This window comes from Microcebus murinus, chromosome 4 (genome assembly GCF_040939455.1).
Source record: "Microcebus murinus isolate Inina chromosome 4, M.murinus_Inina_mat1.0, whole genome shotgun sequence".
Taxonomy (NCBI): domain Eukaryota; kingdom Metazoa; phylum Chordata; class Mammalia; order Primates; family Cheirogaleidae; genus Microcebus; species Microcebus murinus.
This window is the reverse complement of record NC_134107.1, coordinates 81,394,831-81,416,390: the sequence shown is the minus strand read 5'-3', so window position 1 is coordinate 81,416,390 and position 21,560 is coordinate 81,394,831. Positions and strand designations below refer to the sequence as shown.

At 34.2% G+C, this 21,560-nt stretch overlaps 1 protein-coding gene across 2 annotated transcripts in view; it reads right to left on the bottom strand.

Annotated features, from left to right (window-relative positions):
- Window positions 1–21,560, bottom strand: part of CNTN5 (contactin 5) — a 1,190,057-nt gene that overhangs the window by 43,803 nt on the left and 1,124,694 nt on the right. For both annotated transcript variants that reach the window (XM_076002462.1, XM_076002463.1), the window contains exons 19-20: window positions 8,968–9,038; window positions 7,071–7,305 (exon numbers count right to left, since the gene is read on the bottom strand). In XM_076002462.1, the coding sequence (XP_075858577.1) occupies window positions 7,071–7,305; window positions 8,968–9,038 (306 nt within the window). The remainder of the gene's footprint in view (window positions 1–7,070; window positions 7,306–8,967; window positions 9,039–21,560) is intronic.

Below are 21,560 nucleotides of genomic sequence, written 5' to 3'. Positions count from 1 at the left end.
TTTCCAACTCCCTATTATTTATGCATCTACCCAATTAAAAAAAATGAGTTCTGGGAAAAGCTTCTACTTCTATTTTACTCTAGAATTCTGATTAGTAGTCTTGCAACAGACATTTTTTCTATTACTATTTAACTGGAGTTAAAATTATTGATTTTTCAAGTAAATAAAAGGAAATACTGATGTTTTTGAGGTTTCTACAATTTGATCTCTAGAATTTAGGATATAATTTATTTCAAAGGAAGCCACACTTTGTCTATCACTTGTTATTCAGTAGCAGTTTTGCTTCTCTTTAGAATAAATGCATTGCAGAGATTTGTGGACCAATTGCCTTCTTTCAGCTTTTATATTTCTGAAGCAATTACATCTTTGTCAAAGAAGATTGCAGGGGGATAAATAATTTTAGGAGTACAAAGCATATGGTTGGGTAGCAGCCTTTCTATCTCTCTTTATCTCTAGAAAAAAGAATTATTTCTCTATCAGTTTTCATAGTACTATACAAGTTTAAATACTTCTCAAATAGAAAGTTAAGAAAATTTTAAAGTAAATGAAAAATGTTCAGAAACCTACTTCCCAAACAGGCACTTTAATTTCTATTTAAAATCTCTGTGAATTTTAAATCAGACATTTCACAGTTGCATTTTGGGGCCTGCATATTATAGTTGCATATAATTGAATGAATCAAACAAGAACTGAAGAGTCATTTTAATTTGTTTCACCTTCTGGATCTAAATGGTATCAAAAGTAGATCCCTGTTGACCCGAGATACAAATTTCAACATGTAAAAAATGTGTTCTCAGATTATTCCAGAAGTTTTAGTGTGTACTGTTTATAGCTAAGTGAACATTTTCAAGTGGATCAAAAATTTGTCTGCAGACAGGAGTAACTGGGTCATAGAATGTCTGGTTTGGATTGGAACTAGCTGTTCTTTCTGGGAATCTCATTGTAATGAATGATGGAAGGTCATAACTAGAAAGGGTTTTAGAAAATCACTTGGATCAAAATTCAGAAATGGTTGAGCAGTGGGTCTTTAGTCATGTTTTGTTTGCCCACATAACGTTAAATTTATTTAAGCCAACATTTAAAAATAAGAATCCCTGACTTTTTAGGAAAATATCAAGTCTGAATTCTTGAGTGTTGGTAGATGAAGATTAGCAGTTGACTCCATCAGTCAAGGCAGGTGCTTCTCAGTTTGCCGAAGTCCCTACCACTCCCTATTGTCTCACACAGTATTTATATTTCTTACCTTACCCCTACAGGCTTTGGAGTTATGGGCCTGTATTTTAAATCCATACTCTCATATTGTACTTGAGAAAAGTAACATGTACAAAGGTTGATTTATCCAAACTCAGCTTATGGCTCAGAAAGAGCTCCAACTAGAACTTAAGTTGGGCATGTTTTTTCCTCCGTTTTTAAATTGGCACCCAGGAAGCAGCTGGCTCATTCTCCCTCTCTTAGAGTCAATTTTGAGGCACAGAAGAGATTTTACAGGAAACATGTATAGTTCATTCTTTGGCTGTCTAATTGCCTCCAAATAACTAACAGAAGAATAGATAGAATAAAATTAGAAACAAATAAAAAAGAGAACAACAAAATAGATGAGGGAATAACTCAAAGTAATAATAATTGCCATTAATTGAGGATATGCTGTATTCCAAGCCCTGTTCTTAATTCTTTACACATATTCATTAATCCTTCCAACAACCTTATTATCACTATCACCATTTGTCAAATAAAGAAATTTGGAGGCAGAGGTTAAGTAACTTGCCTAAGGTCCCATAGCTGCTTGATGGTGGAGGGAGGATTTGAATACAGTCAGGTTCTGATCACTACACTGTTTTGCTTCTGTGCATATGTCTATGTTATACATACCTGATTCATTTCTGTTGTTTTCTTATCCTCCTCCCCCTCCACATCTAACTTCTCTCCAGAGTATTGGGCTCCCTACTTGGATTTTCTGAGTCTTGCCAGAAACCACCTAGACTCTCATTATCACATTTAATTCCCTTGATTCCTGTATCACGGGCTTTTTGGTAATTTTGAATCACAGCCGCACAGCTCCTCATAGGTCATGTCATATTTAGGGATCTCTAAAACTTATCTCCAAATCACAGGATGCTTTCTGCCACTATCACTCCTGTATATTACATTCAGATAATTTGATGAAAGTTCAGGGACTTATTTCCCAGACTGTACTAGTGTTACGTCTAGTAGGCTCAAGAACTTAAAAAGATCTCTTTTTATTTCTGTTACATATGATGATATTAATTAGGCCATGGCTAACTCCTTCACTCTAATCTTGGAATATGAAGTGGACAGGCTGATTGATAGATTTGTTTCTGTTAGATTAAAAAATTTGAACAGCATTACCATGTTCATGAATTTAGATGATACATTTGTATTAAGTGACCTAGCAGCTGGAGTTCTCCATGTACTATAGGGGGATGTGCTTGTAATATTGATTATACATCTGACTTCCCAGGAGGGGTGAGCAACAGCATTAATCAAAGGAGAGTTTAATAAACTCCTTGGGAGAAGGGTTATGGTTTCATTATTTAAAAATTCAGTGCAGACAGCTGTAGTTGAACTTTTACAGGCATTAATCCAAATAGATCATCTGGCAAAGACAGGAAATTATTCCTTGTATTTTACAACTAATATGCCAATTTATTAATTTTCAAGTTCACATAAATCCCACTGAGCTCAGTTTCAGCTAAGAATATATTAGGAGAATAACACCTTATGAATGTGGGGTTTTATTTTGAGCTGTGGTGGCTCCACTTGCAAGGGGATAATTGTATGCCATTTTATGCAAATAAGAAGAGACTTTTAGGTGTAGTAAAAATTAAAAGCAAAACATTTTCTATATAAAGACAAATCTAAGAAAACTAGAAAAAGATAAAGCATATCACAAATAAATAAATCTTTCAACCTACAATTAACCTATATCGAATATCCTTCTGTTTTTATATTAGGTGTAATTGAATAATCTGATTCTTTCAATTCCAAAGTTATAGTAACAAGAACTAAGTGGAAAATGGGTATAATTTTGAGTGTTAAGTATTTCTAGAAATGCAGAAGTAAGAGCTGATTTGATTTTTCATCTTGAAAAAAATCACTTTTTATCAGTTGTATCATGCATTTTAAAATCACTGAAGTTGAAACTTGGCTATACTTTAAAAAATTGTAATTGTTTTCAAAATGAGGGTATTATATGGGATTATACCATACCCTAGAGGTCTGAATTCAAATCACATAATCCTTGCTTGGTTTAAAGGGTATAGATATTTGATTTAAGTACAGGTGCATGGAAATCCTGGCAGGCAAATATCTCTCTTTTCACGCTTTATGTCAGATGTTACTTAGCACTGACAGAGTCTTTAACGGTTACTTCCATTATAGAAACATTGAAAAGTTTCAAAGGCTTAAGGGTGTTAGCAGAAGAACCATGTGGAACTTTTCTGACAGTACTCTAGAGCAATAGGCAACCTCAGAGTTGTGAGAGTCAAAGTGATATCCCAAGTGATTTATTTACCAAGTATCAATATTTATAAATGATGATTTCCTTTAATAACAGGTAGATTTAAGGTTTTCCCTATAAAAATGTAATTCTCTTTTGCATTCCAATAGGCTTCCTTGAGATGAAAGGAAAGGGATAGAGGGCTTGGAGAATTCACATAAATACTTCTACAAAGTGTGTTCTGGTTGTGAATGTCATCCATTATTGATGTTTCAGTGGGAAATAGGTTGATAAGTCATATTGCAAGGTGTGCCTTGTAAGTCCTTCTGTTATGTGTTTCCCTCCAAAGAATATAAATTCTGGTGGCTGCATTTGACACATTTTTCTTCCCTGCTTGGTGTCAGCTGTGAAAAGGTGGCTTCTTCATGGTGCTCAAGGCATGTAGCAAGCATTCTTGAAATGAAGAGGAAGCACTAAGCCCATAAACAGAAATAGAAAGATACTTGCAAGCCTTTGTTCTTTACTGCATCTAAGAATATGGAGAGATTTTGAGGTGATAAACAAGTGAACTGGGTTAATGGAAGAATAAGGAAGCAAGATTTTTCTTATAGAGAAATATAATCTCAATCAGATTAGTGGGGCTTTGGCCAACAATACCATGATAAAAGGCACAAGGTGAATTTGTACGAACATCTGCAGACATAGAGGAGAGGAACCTGTGCTGGCATGAGTATAATATATTGTTTTATGAGTTTATTACAGGCCTTGGTTCCTTTTAAAATGGTTTAATCTTTGAAATGTTCTCTTCTTTTCAAATAAAACAATTTGTCAAGTGTATTGGCAATAGTGGTTTCCTCTTTTTATTATATAGCAAAAGTTGATCTACTGTCTCTATCTAATGTGGGACAACTATTTAAAATAATTTTATAATATAGAATAAATTGACAGAATTTCAATTTTAGATTTATAAGGGCTTCCAGGGATGTTTTAATTCGGGATCTTTATTTTTAAAGTGGAGTGAGCACAGGCTCAGAGAGGTGAATAAACTGCCCAAGATCATCTTGTTAATGTGATCAGACTTGAACTCAGGGTCTGATGACTCCAGGCAAATGCTCTTCTTTCCCCTGCTTTTCTTGTTTGTCACAACTTAATGACACTAACACTTTATTCATATTTACACATAAAGCTCCAAATTTGTAAGTTTAATTAGTGAACAAATGCCAAATATCTGTTTGAATTTTGCTGTCAGAACAAAGGAAGAACTTTACCCATATTTAACTTGTCTGGTATATTTCCCATTTCAATTTACTAAAATAAATGAAGTGTTACTATGAAATATGTTACAGCAACAGCCTCAGTGTCTTTGAAAGAAAATATACAATTTCCTGTCTGGCTTGAAAAAGAAATCTCCAAAGGTAAGCCATTTCAAGTTTAAGGAAACACAAAGTAAAAGAAACTAAAACCAAAACAAAACCTATGGTGGCTGCTATAAATTAATTTCAAAGCAAAGGCTGACAACTTACAAAGCTGGATTTCTTAAAGATGGCACTGGTATTACTATACAAAGCATGTTCACAAACTTCTCCAATTCATCTCTCATGTGACTTTTATGGTTATGCGATTGATAATTAGGTTGAGACAATTTAAAAGCAGCAAGAATATGCACTTTCTGAATAACACATATACTTCAAAATAGATCTTTGGAGTAAGAAATAATAGAAAATATCATTATTGTATATATTGCTGGTAAGGCAGTATAGGGTAGTGATTAAAGCAACTGCCTTGGAGTTATGTGGACCTGGTTACAATTCCAGCTCTGTCACTTATAATGGTTACTTACAGCTGTGTCACTCATGGTATGAATTTGAGCATGTTGCTTCACCTTTCTGGGACTCAGTTTCCTGAAAACTAGATTGGGGCTTGAAATTCCAAGTTCATATTTGGTTTTTAAGGATTACATCAGATAATATAAGTAACATGGTATAATAGCTTCATCTTCAAACACATTAGAAATATGAGATACTAAGTGCATGGGTATCTCATTGGAATGCCTGTGATTCCTTGTCATCACTTGATTCTTCACTTTCTTGATCATTCTTATACTTTTTGCTTCTGCTTCAAATTTGGCTCTATATTATAAAAATATTAGGCAACTTTTTATTGAAAAACTATATCTTACACAAGTCAAACATTATCTTCATTTCTCAATATTCAAATGCCTTTATTTATATTCCCCCAAGAAGTTCACAGCACTAAAGTGATTAATCCCTCTCATGAGCTACTCAAATCACACATGCAGACACAAAGGAAGTACAAGGGTCAGTTTATATTGACCAGGCTTATTTGGAAGGTCAAATGAGTGCTGCCTTTGGTGGTACATTTTCTCAGTCATTTGTAAATTTAGGGAATGTAAGCATTTTTTAAATTTATTATTTTTTTTTTTTTTACTTGATGGGCCAATTGCAATTCTGCACTTGAATAGAAGAAGGAGTAAGAGGAAAAGTTAACTGTAGGGGTTAAATCTATCATGTTTTTCTCACTCAGAAAATTATATTTGTGCATGAAAATCTGAAAGAACCCAAGATTTTGATGTAAGAAGCTGGGCTTGCACTGTGGCTTTACAACCTATTGAGTACAACATGAGTAAGTCATGGTTTTTCAGTTTACTCATCTGTAAAATAGGTACATTGCCTACTAGGTACTACCTACCTACAAGTTATATTGAGAATTTAATGAATATAAAGGCAGTATGCTATATAAAAATCAAGGATTTAATGGTTAGACAGATAGATAGACCTGGATATAATCTGGATTTAATTCTCTATTATAAGCTGTACAGTGAGATCATGTTTTTTTGGAAACATGATCTCACTGTGTTGCCCAGGGTGGAGCGCAGTGGCTATTCACAGGTGTGATCATCATACACTATAGCTTGGAACTCCCAGGCTGAAGGGATTCTCTGGGCTCAGCCTCCTGAGTAGCTGGACTAGAGGCACCTAGAGACATGTACCACACCTAGCTTGTGTAACTTTTAGCAAGTTCCTTAGCTTTTCTGAATGTTAGTTTCTCTTTCTGTGCAGTGAGACAAGAAAGTCATGAGGACTTCATGATGTCATGTGTAAAACACTTCCAGAGAAAGCTCTGACAATTCTTTTTCACTACAGTGCTTTATGCATAGGGTTAGAAATAAATGCTTATTGGCCACATAAGTAGAATCTTTATTTAAATTTATTTCACATATATATTGTTAAAATATAAAATTATCTAAATTTCAAACTAAAGAGATTGTTTAAATATCCATCCAGAGAATGGAATATATTGCAGGGATTACTAACATTGTTATTACCATGGAAACATGTTGCCATATATTGTTAGGGAGTAAAGAACATATACCAACATATATAGAATGGTCTTCTTTCTTTTTAATAAAATAATATTTGAAAAAATTTAGAGAAATATATCTGAAAAGTGTAGTGGGATAACGGGTGAGTTTTATTTTCTCTCCTGAATTATTTGTATTTTTTAAATGTATGTACAATAATATCTCATTATTTGTATAACAAAATAAAATATTAATATGTTAAATAAACATAATAAAGATTAAGACACTGACCTCCTTCAGCTGAACAGATGACCACAATTTGGCTAAAAGGCCCATCCCCTTTATTGTTATAAACGCCAACCTTCACTTCAAAAGGAGTGAGAGGAGGGACACTTTCATCTCGATAAATGAATTTGGAAGCTTCGGAGGATGTCACCATTTTTTCCTTCCAGCCACGTGTTCCGTTGGGTCTGAAAGCCACAATATAGCCAAAGCCTTCCCCATTCTGAAACTCTTCAGATACTGGCTAAAGAAGAAACATGCAATTAATTATCAGCAAAATGACTGATAAAAAAACCCACTTCTTCCAAATCCTTAATTTTTTTAAATCATGCATAATTAGAGAAAAGGAGAATCTCAAATCTCTATACTACATTGGAAGTCAACATAGCACAATCACTTTGGCAGTTTTAGGAAACTTAAAAGACTTAAAAGTAGATGAAAAATTAAATTTTATGACTTGAAATGTAAGAAAACTCTCAAGAGAATTGAAAACTCTTGAAGTGAAACAAATTTGCTCCAATTAGTCACGTATATGAAATGAAGGTCCTTGAATTTCATGCTAGAATTTAACACGTTGGAGAAAACTGTCATATGGTCTGGTGGTCGGGAACATCTTGTCACCAGTAATGCTCTGCAGAGCCCTTTGCGCCACGAATCTAGGAGATATTAACATTAAGACCTTTCTTCTAGTGTTCTTTCCAATTGCTTTTGTGCTTTACTAACGTGCAAAAACTGGACTTTGGTATTTGTTCAAGAAGCTTCTTGTGCTATATGGCTGACATTTATTTTTGTTAAATGGGCTTCAACTGCCCACCACCGAAAAGAATAATTGTGATCAACTCAGTGGAGAAAAGTTACCAGCCACTGACTAGCACAGTGCTTGACACATAGTAGATACCCAACAAATATTTGTTAAGTATTTTTTTTTTCTGTTGAATTTTTATTTGAAGAAAAACTGTGTATTAAGTGTAGAAAAAGAAAGAAAGCCTATTCTATTAAAGCTTATAAGGAAGGGCAATTCTATTTAAAGAGACATAATCTCCGTGAAGGTTGGATATTGGGATGTTAATACCTCTTCAGACATCAAAAACAAGATACAAAGTTTTATTGAAGAAAACGGGAATGGACAAAAAAAACAAAAAACAAAACCAAACAGGACAGATGACATGCTCATGAAAGATTTATTATTGGGAAAATAAGTTTTTCTTTACATTTTATCATTATTCTTGGAGATTGCCAGGGATTTGCTCTATTTTCTCTCACAGGCATGTTCATTTCTGTGTATTCTAGGCAGGGCTCTGTGAGCTACATAGTTATGTTTGATAATAGGATTATTTAACATCAAAGAAGGAAGTTGACTTCAAGGAAAATAAATGTACTCTTCACACCACCTCCACCCCTATTCACTCTTTTTTTGACAAAAGATACTTTAGAGGTCATATGATGAAGTAGATCAAAAACCCCCATAAATTTTGTAATCAAAGTCCTAATCCTGTATGTTGGGGAAGGTACTTAAACTGTGCTTCAGTTTTATAATTTGTAAAATGAGGAAAGTTATCTCTGCTAATAAGATTGTTACATGGGTTAAATGAGATAATCCAGGTAATGTGCCACATATTCAGTGGTGGTTAATTCCTTCCTCCCCACTGATTCTAGCCTCCAAATAAGCCAATGAGACGACTTAATCATAAAATAATTAAATATCAGACTAAGCCAAACAAGCACCTGAAGTAATTTGTGAGAGGATGTGTTTTAATTATTCAAACTTTATTCTGCGATAACTTAGATGACAGGAAAGTATGCCTTAGACGTGGTCTCTTGTACCTGGAGTAGATACTGTGTGTGTAGCCTCAGTCTCCAGAGAATTAACCAGTTCTGACATCTGAGTAAAGAAAGGCTTTCTTACCTCCCAGGCAATGACTAACTCATGCCTCCTTCCACTTCTTCCACTTACGTTGGTGGGCGCTGTCTTTGGAACTGTGGATGAAAATGGGTCCAGGGTGAGGAGAGCAAATAGGTGTGTAATTTCCTTACAAAAATAACACATCATGGACCCTATTTAGGTTGGGTACAATTTTGAAACAAGCCAAAAGTTTGTTTGAAATTATAATGATCATATTAAATATTAAAATATTGGAAACAGACACCCTGCTTTCAGTCTATGTGGTAGAGTTTGATACATGTGTTTTCATGGCCACTTACTTCATCCCTAAACTAGTTCTCTTGTAAATGCTCTATGGTAGCAATGTCTAAATCATAATTATTAACATTATAGGTAAAGAAATCTATTAAGGGTTAGGTTAATTTTGTCCCTCAAATTGCTCACTTTTCTCCTTTGTCAATGCTGTAACTCTTTTGAACCCCTGGAAAATCCACAGGTCGAGATTAGCATTGCTGTGTTTCCAGAACCCCCAGGAAGCTCCAGTTTAAAGAAATCTCGGCAACAATTCCCTGGAGTGAGAACCTACTTAAGTGAATAAACATTAAAAAAAAAAAAATCTGTCAAGAATGAATCTCTCTGCAAACTGCAAAATTTATAGGCACCCAGTGAAACTTTTTCAAATGAATAACTATTAAAAGAATAAATGTGTCAAAGGAATAAATTTCCTCTTCACTGCACCAAACCACAAAATCTGCAGTTGAAAGGGAACATTTTCAAATGAAGAACTGTTAAATGAAGAAAACTATTAAAAGAAATCATTTTCCAGGCTATGAGCCTGCATTAGCAATTTTACACTTCAGCATTGCCTTTCTATCCCAGCATATAGTTTTTAAACGATATTGATATACTCATAAACAATAAATTTACTCCCATATATTACCTACTTGGATGAAAGGCTATTAATTACTGGTAGATAGTCACACAGCATTTTATATACCAGAAAAACTGAAGCGGAATTTATGTACTACAGAAAGGGAAAAAACAAATTCTCCTTGGGCCAGGGAGGTAGATGAGCAAAACCTGTGAATATATAATTGGCTACATTGAAATAAATGACCTTTACTTGCCAGGGTCCAAATTTCAGTATTGTTGGGCAACTTTTTTCTATGAATATGACTCTTCTCTTGCTCATGCACACATAGTGACTACAAATATAATATTATACAGCAGCAGGATATGTATACCAGCAGCTACTAAGCCTTTTTTCTTTCATAGTTATATACATACTAAAGTTAATCATATGTAGAGTTCATTCTCCTGTATTCCTATAGAATTACATGGAATTGGATACCCTTTTGTCTCTCATTTAAGGAATCACATGGAATTCAACTGAAAAATAAATGATGCTATTAGAACAATAACTGTGACTATGTCCTAGTTTATATGAACAAGTGAATCATTTATTAATGTGAGTTCTTTATTATTAGCTATAGTTACTGCTAGATGTAACAACCTATAACCTATCAGGAGGCTTTCACACCATGTCTGAAAAACCACTACTATACAGTATTAGTTCTAAATTTATTTTCTGGTCTTTGGTATGGGTATGCCACACAAGAAGGAAGCTGTTTAACTGTATATGTAAAATCCAAGGTTCCAAATATGCCTTTGGTGGTTAATCTCAGAGTTCTGAATATCATAACCACCAATGAATGGTCAAGTGAATAGTGGAAGCAAGATAATTTGTAGATATCATGCCATTATGTCTTTGCTTAGTACCTTTAAAAAAAGGTACCCACACATACACACACACACCTTTCACATTTATTTCTGACAACTCACATTTAAAGGACATAATGAGCAATATATAACAGACCAAGTACTTTGTATATTGCGTTGGACTAAGTTTATATCCTAAATTTAGGTCTTTGAATCTTCTTCAAGAACATCATCCCTATGATTATGGGTTTCGGTAGAAAAATTAGGCATTGAAGATCCTTTTCTACTTTGTTCAGCCCTAAAACATCATTCAAACAGGACGCTTAGAACTTTTAGATTAAAGTTGTAAATTAAGCTGTAGGCTAATTAGTGGACATTTCTGGAAGCCCATTTAAAAGACATGAGCAGTATTCATAAATTATATCTTGTATCTCTTTGGGATCAGTTATGATATCTCCTTTTTTGTTCCTGATGGACCTTTTTAGAGATTTCTCTTTTCTGCTGTTTGTTAGCTTAGCCAATGGCGTGTCAATTTTGTTTATTTTTTCAAAAAACCGACTTTTTGTTTTATTAATCTCCTGAATAGCTTCCCTGTTTTCAATTCCGTTTAGTTCTGAATTGATCTTGTTGATTTCACTTCTGCTGGGTTTGGGGTTGGTCTGTTCTTCTTTTTCCAGCTCTTTGAGTCGTTTCATTAGATTGTCTATTTGTGATCTTTTTGACTTTTGGTTATAGGCATTTATGGAGATAAACTTTCCTCTCAGAACTGCTTTAGCTGTGTCCCAGAGGATTTGATAACTTGTCTCTCCATTGTCGTTTTGTTCATAGAATTTTTTTTTTCCATCTTGATTTCTTCATTTATGAAGTAATCCCTTAGTAGGAGGTTGTTTAATTTCCATGTTTTTGTGTAGAAATGTGAATTTCTCTTAGGGTTGATTTCTACTTTTATTCCACTGTGATCTGAGAAGATACATGGTATGATTTCTATTTTTTTAAAATTTCTTGAGGTTTACTTTGTGTCCTAGGATATGGTCAATCTTAGAGAATGTCCTGTGAGCTGATGAGAAGAACATATATTCAGTGGATTTGGGGTAGAATGTCTTGTATATGTCAATCAGACCCAATTGTTCTAGAGTTTTGTTTAAGTCCACACAAACTGGAAAATGTGGAGGAAATGGACAAATTTCTAGAAACACATAGCCTCCCTAGGCTCAACCAGGAAGAAATAGATTTCCTGAACAGACCAATCTTAAGAGCTGAAATAGAAACAGCAATTAAAAATCTCCCTAAAAAGAAAAGTCTCAGCCCAGATGGTTTCACACCTGAATTTTACCACACTTACAAAGAAGAACTAGTACCTATCTTGCAGAAACTATTCCACAACATTGAGAAGAATGGAAACCTCCCTGACATCTTTTATGAAGCAAATATTACTCTGATACCAAAACCAGGAAAGGATGCAACAAAAAAAGAAAACTACAGACCAATATCCCTAATGAATATAGATGCAAAAATTTTCAACAAAATCTTAGCTAACTGAATCTAGACGCTTATCAAAAAAATAATCCATCATGACCAAGTGGGCTTCATCCCAGGGATGCAGGGATGGTTCAACATACGTAAATCTATAAATGCAATTCACCACATAAACAGAAGCAAAAACAAAGACCACATGATTCTTTCAATAGATGCAGAAAAAGCTTTTGACAAAATTCAACACCCTTTCATGATACGAACACTTAATAAAATAGGCATAGAAGGAACATACCTAAAAATGATACAAGCCATATATGACAGACCCATAGCCAACATCATACTGAGTGGGGAAAAATTGAAAGCATTCCCACTTAGAACTGGAACCAGACAAGGCTTCCCACTATCTCCACTTCTATTCAACATAGTGCTGGAAGTCCTGGCTAGAGCAATTAGACAGGAAAGTGGAATTAAAGGTATCCAAATAGGGGCAGAAGAGATCAAACTTTCACTGTTTGCTGATGATATGATATTATATTTAGAAAACCCCAAAGATTCAACCAAGAAACTCCTGGAGCTGATATAAATAAAATAAATTTAGTAAAGTCTCAGGATACAAAATCAATATACAGAAATCAGAGGCATTCATATACACCAACAACAGTCAAATTGGGAAGTAAATCAAAGACTCAATTCCCTTCATAATAGCAACAAAGAAATTAAAGTACCTAGGAATATACTTAATCAAGGAGGTAAAAGACCTCTATAGGGAGAACTATGAAACACTGAGGAAGGAAATAGCAGAGGATGTAAACAGATGGAAATCCATACCATGCTCATGGATTGGCAGACTCAACATCATTAAAATGTCTGTACTACCCAAACTGATCTACAGATTCAATGCAATATCTATCAAAATCCATCAGCATTCTTCACAGATATAGAAAAAATAATTTTACACTTTGTATGGAACCAAAGAAGACCCCAAATATCAAAAGCAATTCTAGGCAACAAAAACAAAATGGGAGGCATTAATTTGCCAGATATCAAACTATACTACAAAGCTGTAGTAATTAAATCAATATGGTATTGGCACAAAAATAGGAATATGGACCAGTGGAACAGATGTGAGAATCCTGATATAAAACCATCCTCATATAGCCATCTCATCTTTGACAAAGCAGACAAAAACATATGCTGGGGAAAAGAATCCCTTTTCAATAAATGGTGCTGGGAAAATTGGATAGCCACTGGTAGAAGGCTAAAGCAGGACCCACATCTTTCACCTCTCACAAAAATCAACTCATGCTGGATAACAGACTTCAACCTAAGGTATGAAACTATTAGAATTCTAGAGGAAAATGTTGGAAACAGTCTCCTAGACATCGGCCTTGGCAAAGAGTTTATGAAGAAGTCCCCAAAGGCAATCACAGCAGCAACAAAAATAAATAAATGGGACATGATCAAACTACAAAGCTTCTGCACAGCCAAAGAAACAGTCATGAAAGTAAACAGACAACCTACAGAATGGGAGAAAATTTTTGCATCCTACGCATCTGATAAGGGACTGATAACTAGAATATACTTAGAACTCATGAAAATCAGCAAGAAAAATTCAAATAACCCTATTAAAAAGTGGGCAAAGGACGTGAACAGAAACTTTTCTAAAGAAGACAGAAGAATGGCCAACAAACATATGAAAAAATGCTCAACATCCCTAATCATCAGGGAAATGCAAATCAAAACCACAATGAGGTATCACTTAACTCCAGTGAGAATGGCCTTTATCAAAAAATCTCCAAACAATAGATGCTGGCGTGGATGTGGAGAGAGGGGAACACTCCTATACTGCTGGTGGGACTGCAAATTAGTTCAACCTCTGTGGAAAGTAATATGGAGATACCTTAAAGCGATACAAGTGAATCTACCATTTGATCCAGCAATCCCATTGCTGGGCATCTACCCAAAAGATCCAATGACACTCTACAAAAAAGACACCTGCACTCAAATGGATAGCAGCACAATTCATAATTGCAAGGCTGTGGAAACAGCCCAAGTGCCCATCAATCCAAGAATGGATTAATAAAATGTGGTATATGTATACCATGGAGTAGTATTCAGCTGTAAGAAACAACGGTGATATAGCACATCCTATATTTTCCTGGTTAGAGCTGGAACCCATACTACTAAGTGAAGTATCCCAAGAATGGAAAACCAAGCATCACATATACTCACCAGCAAACTGGTATTAACTGAGCAGCACCTAAGTGAACACATAGGTACTACAATAATAGGGTATTGGGCAGGTGGGAGGGGGGCGGGTATATACATATATAATGAGCAAGATGTGCACCATCTGGGGGATGGTCATGCTGGAAACTCAGACTTGTGGGGGGAGAGGGGGAAAGAGCATTTATTGAAACATTAAAACGTACCCCCATAATATGCCAAAATAAAAAAAATAAAATAAAAGACATGAGCAGGATGAAATATAAGTAACTATTGGAAATCAAAACCTTTGAAGCTTTAGTAATATTGTTTCACAATCCATTAATACTTTTATTTTTTAGAAAACATTTAGATTTTTCAAAAGCTCTAGCTTTCTGAGTAAAAAAATAAATAAAAAGAAACTGGTTAATGTTTTGGTGAAATTTTCTACTTTGAGGAACTAAGAAAGCAAAATAAAGCTTATTATGATTTGGTTCATGTCTACGTGGATAATTTCCACATCAAACTATCTATAAATCACATAAATTCTGTAAATTTTTTATTATTTAAAATTAGTCTTTGAGGTTTTCTTACTGCTGCTAATTTTTTTTCAAGACAAGATAGCCCATAGTCAACTTAATGTAAAGAAATAAGATCCCCTTTTCTCACCCACCTTCTGTTTTAATGTGCAACAAATGATACAAAAAGAGGAACTTATGGTTCAGTGTGTTTCAATAGTAGTTGTGTAAATGCAAAAGTACTCTTAAATGAAGCATACTAGTTATTATATAATAGGAACAATTAATAGAAAACTTAAGTCTTTAATAGCTGTAACTCACGCATTGTGTTTGTTGTCATGGGCACAACGTTTGAACTGGGAACTCTGGTTCTAATTGGCTTAAATTTCTTAATTACATGCAGAAGACCAGTGCAACCCATGCACATTCATTTCCTTTTCAAGTCAGTGGCACACAGTTATTATCCCTGCAGTCAGTGCTTTGGAGTCCACTGATTTTAATTATATCCCTTTATAAAGCAACATATTAATGATATGAAGGGATTTGACTTAATCTTTCAGAGCTCTTCTGGTGTAAAAGTTCTATAATTCTTGTTAGAGGCATAAAATTAATGTAATCAAACAACTAGAAAAAGCTTTATTGAGTTCAGAGAAACATATATTTGCTTAGAAACCAAATATAATTTCAATATAATTGATAAAAATATGATTTAGAATTAAGCAGAATTAGGCCCTTTTCTCCCTCAGTTGGCTAGTGATACATTTCATGAACATATTGGCTTAGAGAAGCAAGTTTATACACATGGTTAGGAGGTTAAACTGATTCTTTTGCATTTCTTTCTTAGCAATGCTCCTCCATGGGCAGGTAATGTAATTGATACTTTGCCCACAAGGTATAAATGCCTCACTGTTTTAGGTCTTATGTGGCATGTTGAAATATAAACTGTTAGTCTCTTTTCATCTTAAACATTGGAAACATTCTTGTAAACATTCAGAATGAACAAAATATAACGTACTACCTTAGTTTAAGCATGCAGAAAGAACTCTAAGTATAGTAGTTTGAACAAAGTCACTCTAACAACATGCTTTAATTAGCTTTCAACTAAACCGAAGAAAACATGAAATTATTTGCCAATCTCTTTTTTTCCTCTGAAAAATTTCCAATATCTATTACAGTTAGTGTTTACATGGCTCATTAAATAATATAGCTTTATTAGAGACCTGGGCAGGCCATGTAATTTAGGAGCTTAATGGTTATCCAGCAACTGGTTTGCAAAGGCAGGTGCAGAAGAAGGAACAGAGGGAGGGGAGGTTGTTTATACAGCAAAGGTGGAAGTCAAGAGGGACATTTATAGAAAATTTTTTTCTACCCAAATTTAAGTATATAAGCATGAATATTTAAATTAATTTTCATTTAAGCTCACTTTATAAAGAGTTAAATTCAAAGAGTTTTCAAAATAAAAAAATAACAATAGTGTTTCCTAAACAGTTCAAGTAATGGTTTTATTCTTATGAATAGGATAAATAAGGTAGTATGTACAAATGGTAAAGATATTCTTGTTGAAGTAAGATCTGAGCTTGAATCTCATTCTACCATTGTGTCTGCTTGGCTGAAAATATTTTTTAAGCTTTCTGTCTTTTAGTTGCCTCATGGAGATCATAATAGTATCTAGTTTTTAAGGTTATTTTCATAATTATTCATCACAGTGCCTGGAACTATAATCAATAAATGTTATCTAATATTGTTATCTACTTAGATTTAAAAAAGAGAAAGTGGTGAAGTGTTCTTTGATAAGCACTGAAAGTTTGTCATGAACCTATATACATGTGATCTTGAAACAGAATATTCTTCTTAGATATTTGGATAATACTGTTTTGGTAATACCATAGGATTTATACTTTCAATTTTGGCATAGCTAATTTTAATTTTGAAATCTAGGCAATACACCCTCTTTGATTTGCAAAAGAGTTTGCTAAACTATTTCAGGAAATGTAAGAATTTTCTAATTTATGAACCTTCATATAAATAACAACAGTCAAGAACAGAGGAGGCGAGCATATACAAAAAATGGTGTTTACCTCAACTCATATTTTCTTTATTTATATGGGTCCAAAAGAGAGTAAAAGCATAATAGGAAAAATAATCTTTTTATGAGATTTGTTGGTAAAAAGAAGAGAAAGAAAAGGCAAAAAGAAGGCAGTATGCAGGGAGAGGAGATAACTTTGGAGGTATCATCTCCGGAGTAAGGTCTGGATTAGAATTCCATCTGCCACTTATTCACCAGGTAACCTTATGCAAGTTTTTAAAAATTTATAGTTCTCCTTTCTCCTATGTAACACATGGACAAACTCCTTTAGAGGAGTGTGAAAGGGCTGATGTGAAAATTAAATGGTATCACGAAGGGAAAGTGTTTGGCACATGACCTGGAACATCATTTGTGATTGATGACTGATGTATGGTATCACCATGTCTAGGAAGATAGGGAAAGTCTAACCTGAGTGTCTCACATTCGCTCCTGGGGTGATAACCTCTCATTGCCCCTTTTTCTTTCATGCTCAAGTCTTCCATTGTTCTTCCATCACTTTGCCCCTCCCCATTTCTTCTTCACTGGAACCATTGCAGCAAAGAGAAGCTACTTGTCAGAAAAATACATGCCTTGTATTTGGCCAGGTTTCCTTTAGAAAGGCATTTGTTAAAATTACCATCTCTGCTGACAAACTGCCTCTGAAACTGAAGACCTATTTCCTGAATATGTTCTGTAGAAAAGCCTTGTCTGGACCAAAATAGTTTCACAGTTTAAAAATACTGTCAGCTATATGAGCCATATTGTTATCTCCTTTTTTTCCTAATCATTGAGATTTGATCTTAGAGATCTGTTGCTTGTCATGATTTTTGTCTTTTCTTTATCTATTGAGAACCATTTCTTTTGTTTAATATAATTGAATTACTCATAAGATTGAAGGAACCATAACGTTCATTTAGTAGTATTTTTTTTTAGATTTTCTCATTTTTTCCTGCTGACTGCTTTATATTTTCATATAATATTTTCTTAGAAACATAGAGTGGAAAGACTTAAAAAATACATATACCTTTTCTCTATACATAGCAGTGCCTGACAAAGGTGGATTTTCTAATTGCTGCCAGTAAATAATTCTGTCCAATTCCTACTTGGCCTGTACATCAAATCCTCATTAAAAGCCATTTACAAAACCAATCTATATACTCCCAGAGAAAACCAATCCAGCCTATCCTATATTATAATAATATTCTATTGTGTCCCTGCCATAATTTTTGAACTGAGGAAATTTCCTAAATAACTATCATGGACAAGAATTATGAAGATATAAGTGTGAAGACAGCAAGTTCCTTTCAGCACTCAGAGATAACATATGACTAAAGAAATTGTAATGTGAAGTTAAATGTGTCATTTCTGAACTTGAAATGAATCACACATAACCTCAGATGCTAATGTGAAGTTGACTGGAGAAAACCATAGATTTGCTAAGAAATAGGGAAACCAATTTTATGATGCTTTCCCATTACTCCTATTCAGCTCATATATTCGTGTGTGTGTGTGTGTGTGTGTGTGTGTGTGTGTATTTTTTCTCTCTCTCACAAATGGTGCTACTAGAGCAGAGGTCAAAATAATTCTTGAGAATATCCTGTATTTCTAGAGTGCAGCAGGTCAGGGATGTGAAACAGTAATTGCGGACAAAGTGGACTCTATGGGAGATGGGCTTAAACAGGCTTGTTGGGATCACACCCCTATTAGGGGGTAAGATGTGTCCAAAGAACTCAATGCATCCTGCAAGAGATAGAAGCAGCATGTGGACAAATGTCATAACATGGAGCATTTTAACACCCATGTGAGAAACACAAAGTGTACCACCTAAGTAGTTTCTTCCTTCTCCTTTTCTGACCTAGGAAGTGCCAGACCAACAGCTAGAAGGAAGAGAGGAAGAAGTACAAAGGAGGAAAAGACAGATCACAGCTCTTGGGGGAGGCCTGTGCTGGGATAGAAGGGAAGAACATGGAATTGGATGCGAGATTACAAATTTTATTTAAAGTAAACTGAAATTTTAATATCTGAAAATGAGACAGCTCTAGTACCTTTAGTGCTTGAGATATAGTTGGACTGAGGCTGGAGATTGATCATACGGACCATATTAGAGAGCAATGGTGGGAGAAGAATACAACTGTTTTATGTATATACTTTACAGTGGAATTCAGTCTGTTTAGTAACCAGTTATGTAACTATAATACAGTGCAGAAAGTGCTAAGAGAGATTTTCAGGGGAGATTTTCTTCTTATTGTTTACATAATACATTTATCTCATGGAGCATTGATCTATTAAATGCAGAAAAAATATTTTTCCTTGTGTAGCCAGAAATATGTATGTGACATTTTCCATTTGAATCAAAAGAGAGTGGTGGGGCAGAAAACAATGTACAGAGCAACTGGAAATCTATTTGAATGTGAAAAATATTTTTAAATATGGTCTTTCATTCAACACTTTGTCAATTCTTTTTGCCTGTCTTTGCTATGGGGACCAAAGAAAATGACTACATGTTGGGACAATATCAGCATCGCCCGATAGACTCAGTACTCGCTAGATCAGAATGAGAAAGCATCATGGGAAGATGATTTAGCAGAGAGGCATGCTCTGCAGTATGTATCATGTTCTGAAAAGTTTTGACCCTCCCATTGTTTGGGTGGGCTGGGTGGCAGGGCACAAGGGCTCACAGTCTGCAGTGGGGACTTCTCACAATGAAGGTCTTGGAGGAGCCAACTGCAGAGCAGCAAGCCAAGAGACTGGAGGGCTCTTACTATAACAGCAAACACTTGCTTAACCTGAAAATATTTCCTCAGTAAGAAAAGATATTCTTTTTCATGATTACTACTTTGTAAATTTCCATTTCATAAAGTAACAGCTCATTTAAATTTATGATGGTGGTGGTGATAATAATAAAATTGTTGCTAATATCGAGCATTTGTCATGTGCCAGGCACTATGCTAAGCTCCTTACATGCAATATCTTATTTAATACAATGGTCAGAAGGAGTAGGTTGTTATATTATCCCCATTTTATAAGTGAGAACATCAAGCCTTAAATGATGTACACGTCTTGCCTATGTTCACACTACTATTAAGTGGCATAGTAGAACATTAATCCAACTCTAAACTCAAACTCTGAATTATAGGTAAAACTTTCTTTCTTTTAAAAAATAACATTTACATATATGCATGTACATGAATACATGCATGTGTATATATAGTTCATTAAAATTTAAAATATAGAAACTGCAAATATTGAGATTTCTACCAAGATCATTGGAGATAATAGAAATTTTATGCTATAGAGAACAAACTTTTGTGAATGACAAGTTACATAGTCTATCTTCTCTCTCTTTCATGTAACTTTCAACAGTATTACAAATATGTAACTTATAGAATATTAAAGTTCAGTTAAGTGAGAGAATTGCTGCTATCGTATTCACTTTATATTTTTCCATTTCTAATATAATGTATATTTCAAATTCATTTTCTGAAATGTGATTTTTGTCTCTTGAGTGTCATCTTTTTAAATAATAGAGAAAGCATTTACATTACCTTATCCCAAATTTACATACTCTTTTGATGATAGTAACACATTTCAGATATTAAACATGGGATTATCTCTTTTTATCTACCTACCTACCTACATACCTATATAATTTCTAACTAAAACTTATAAGAAAATTGCATTATAAATAAATACAAATATGCATTAAAGTAAAAAAATTTACATTTGTATTACTATTTTGACATCCTAATACCAAGAAGTTGGATCAAATTCATTTATCTCATCTTTGTTGACTACCAAGAGTGTTTTGGTGGCTGGAAAATTCAAAGTATACTCTAGAGGAAAATTGCAAGAAAAATTCTATTTTTTTGGTGTGTGGGAAAGGAGTAATTCTAAGGTACAAATGCTTTACTAAGGCTTCTTTGGAATTTAGAATATTCTATTAAATAAGAGATTTTCAAAGAGGCATAAAACTTTCAATTCGACATCCTAAATGTGAGACCTTTTCTCTCTCAAGCAGCTCTGTCAATTTTCAAAGTTTAGTTGGCCCATAAGAACAGGATTATCTTTTGAAATACAGGATATGTACTTAATAGAGGCAGAGTGCATCATTTGAGAGGATGTCTCAAGATATTGGTGTCCCTTTTAATCTGTGTCGCCTGACAAAACAGGCACAAAACTCAATACTTGGTTCAACACCATTAGTGGCTCTAGCCCTGTGTGGTACCAATGCACAAGAAGCATAAAAGAAGGCAATCCAAACATTCTTCAACTTGCTTTCAAAGGAGAGTACTTCATGCATTTTTCATGCTATTTCTCTTTCCTTCCATAAGATTTTAATGGACTAAAGTATGCCATGTATATAGAACTCATGATAAAATAGAAAAGCAGGCAATACATGATTGAGGTAGCTGCAGAAATAGATGAAGAAGTCTTTTAAAATGCATTATCAGAATATAATTTAGCTTGAAATTTAAGAGTGTTTTTTGCTAAAATGTTTTTTAATAGCACAAGGAGATTCATGCTGTAAAAAGTTTAAAAGGATTATTCATCCCAAATGGATTATTTATTTTTGAAATGAATATTTATAGAGAGTCTCTGATTTAGGCAGTAATCTTTGCCTTTGTTTAAACACA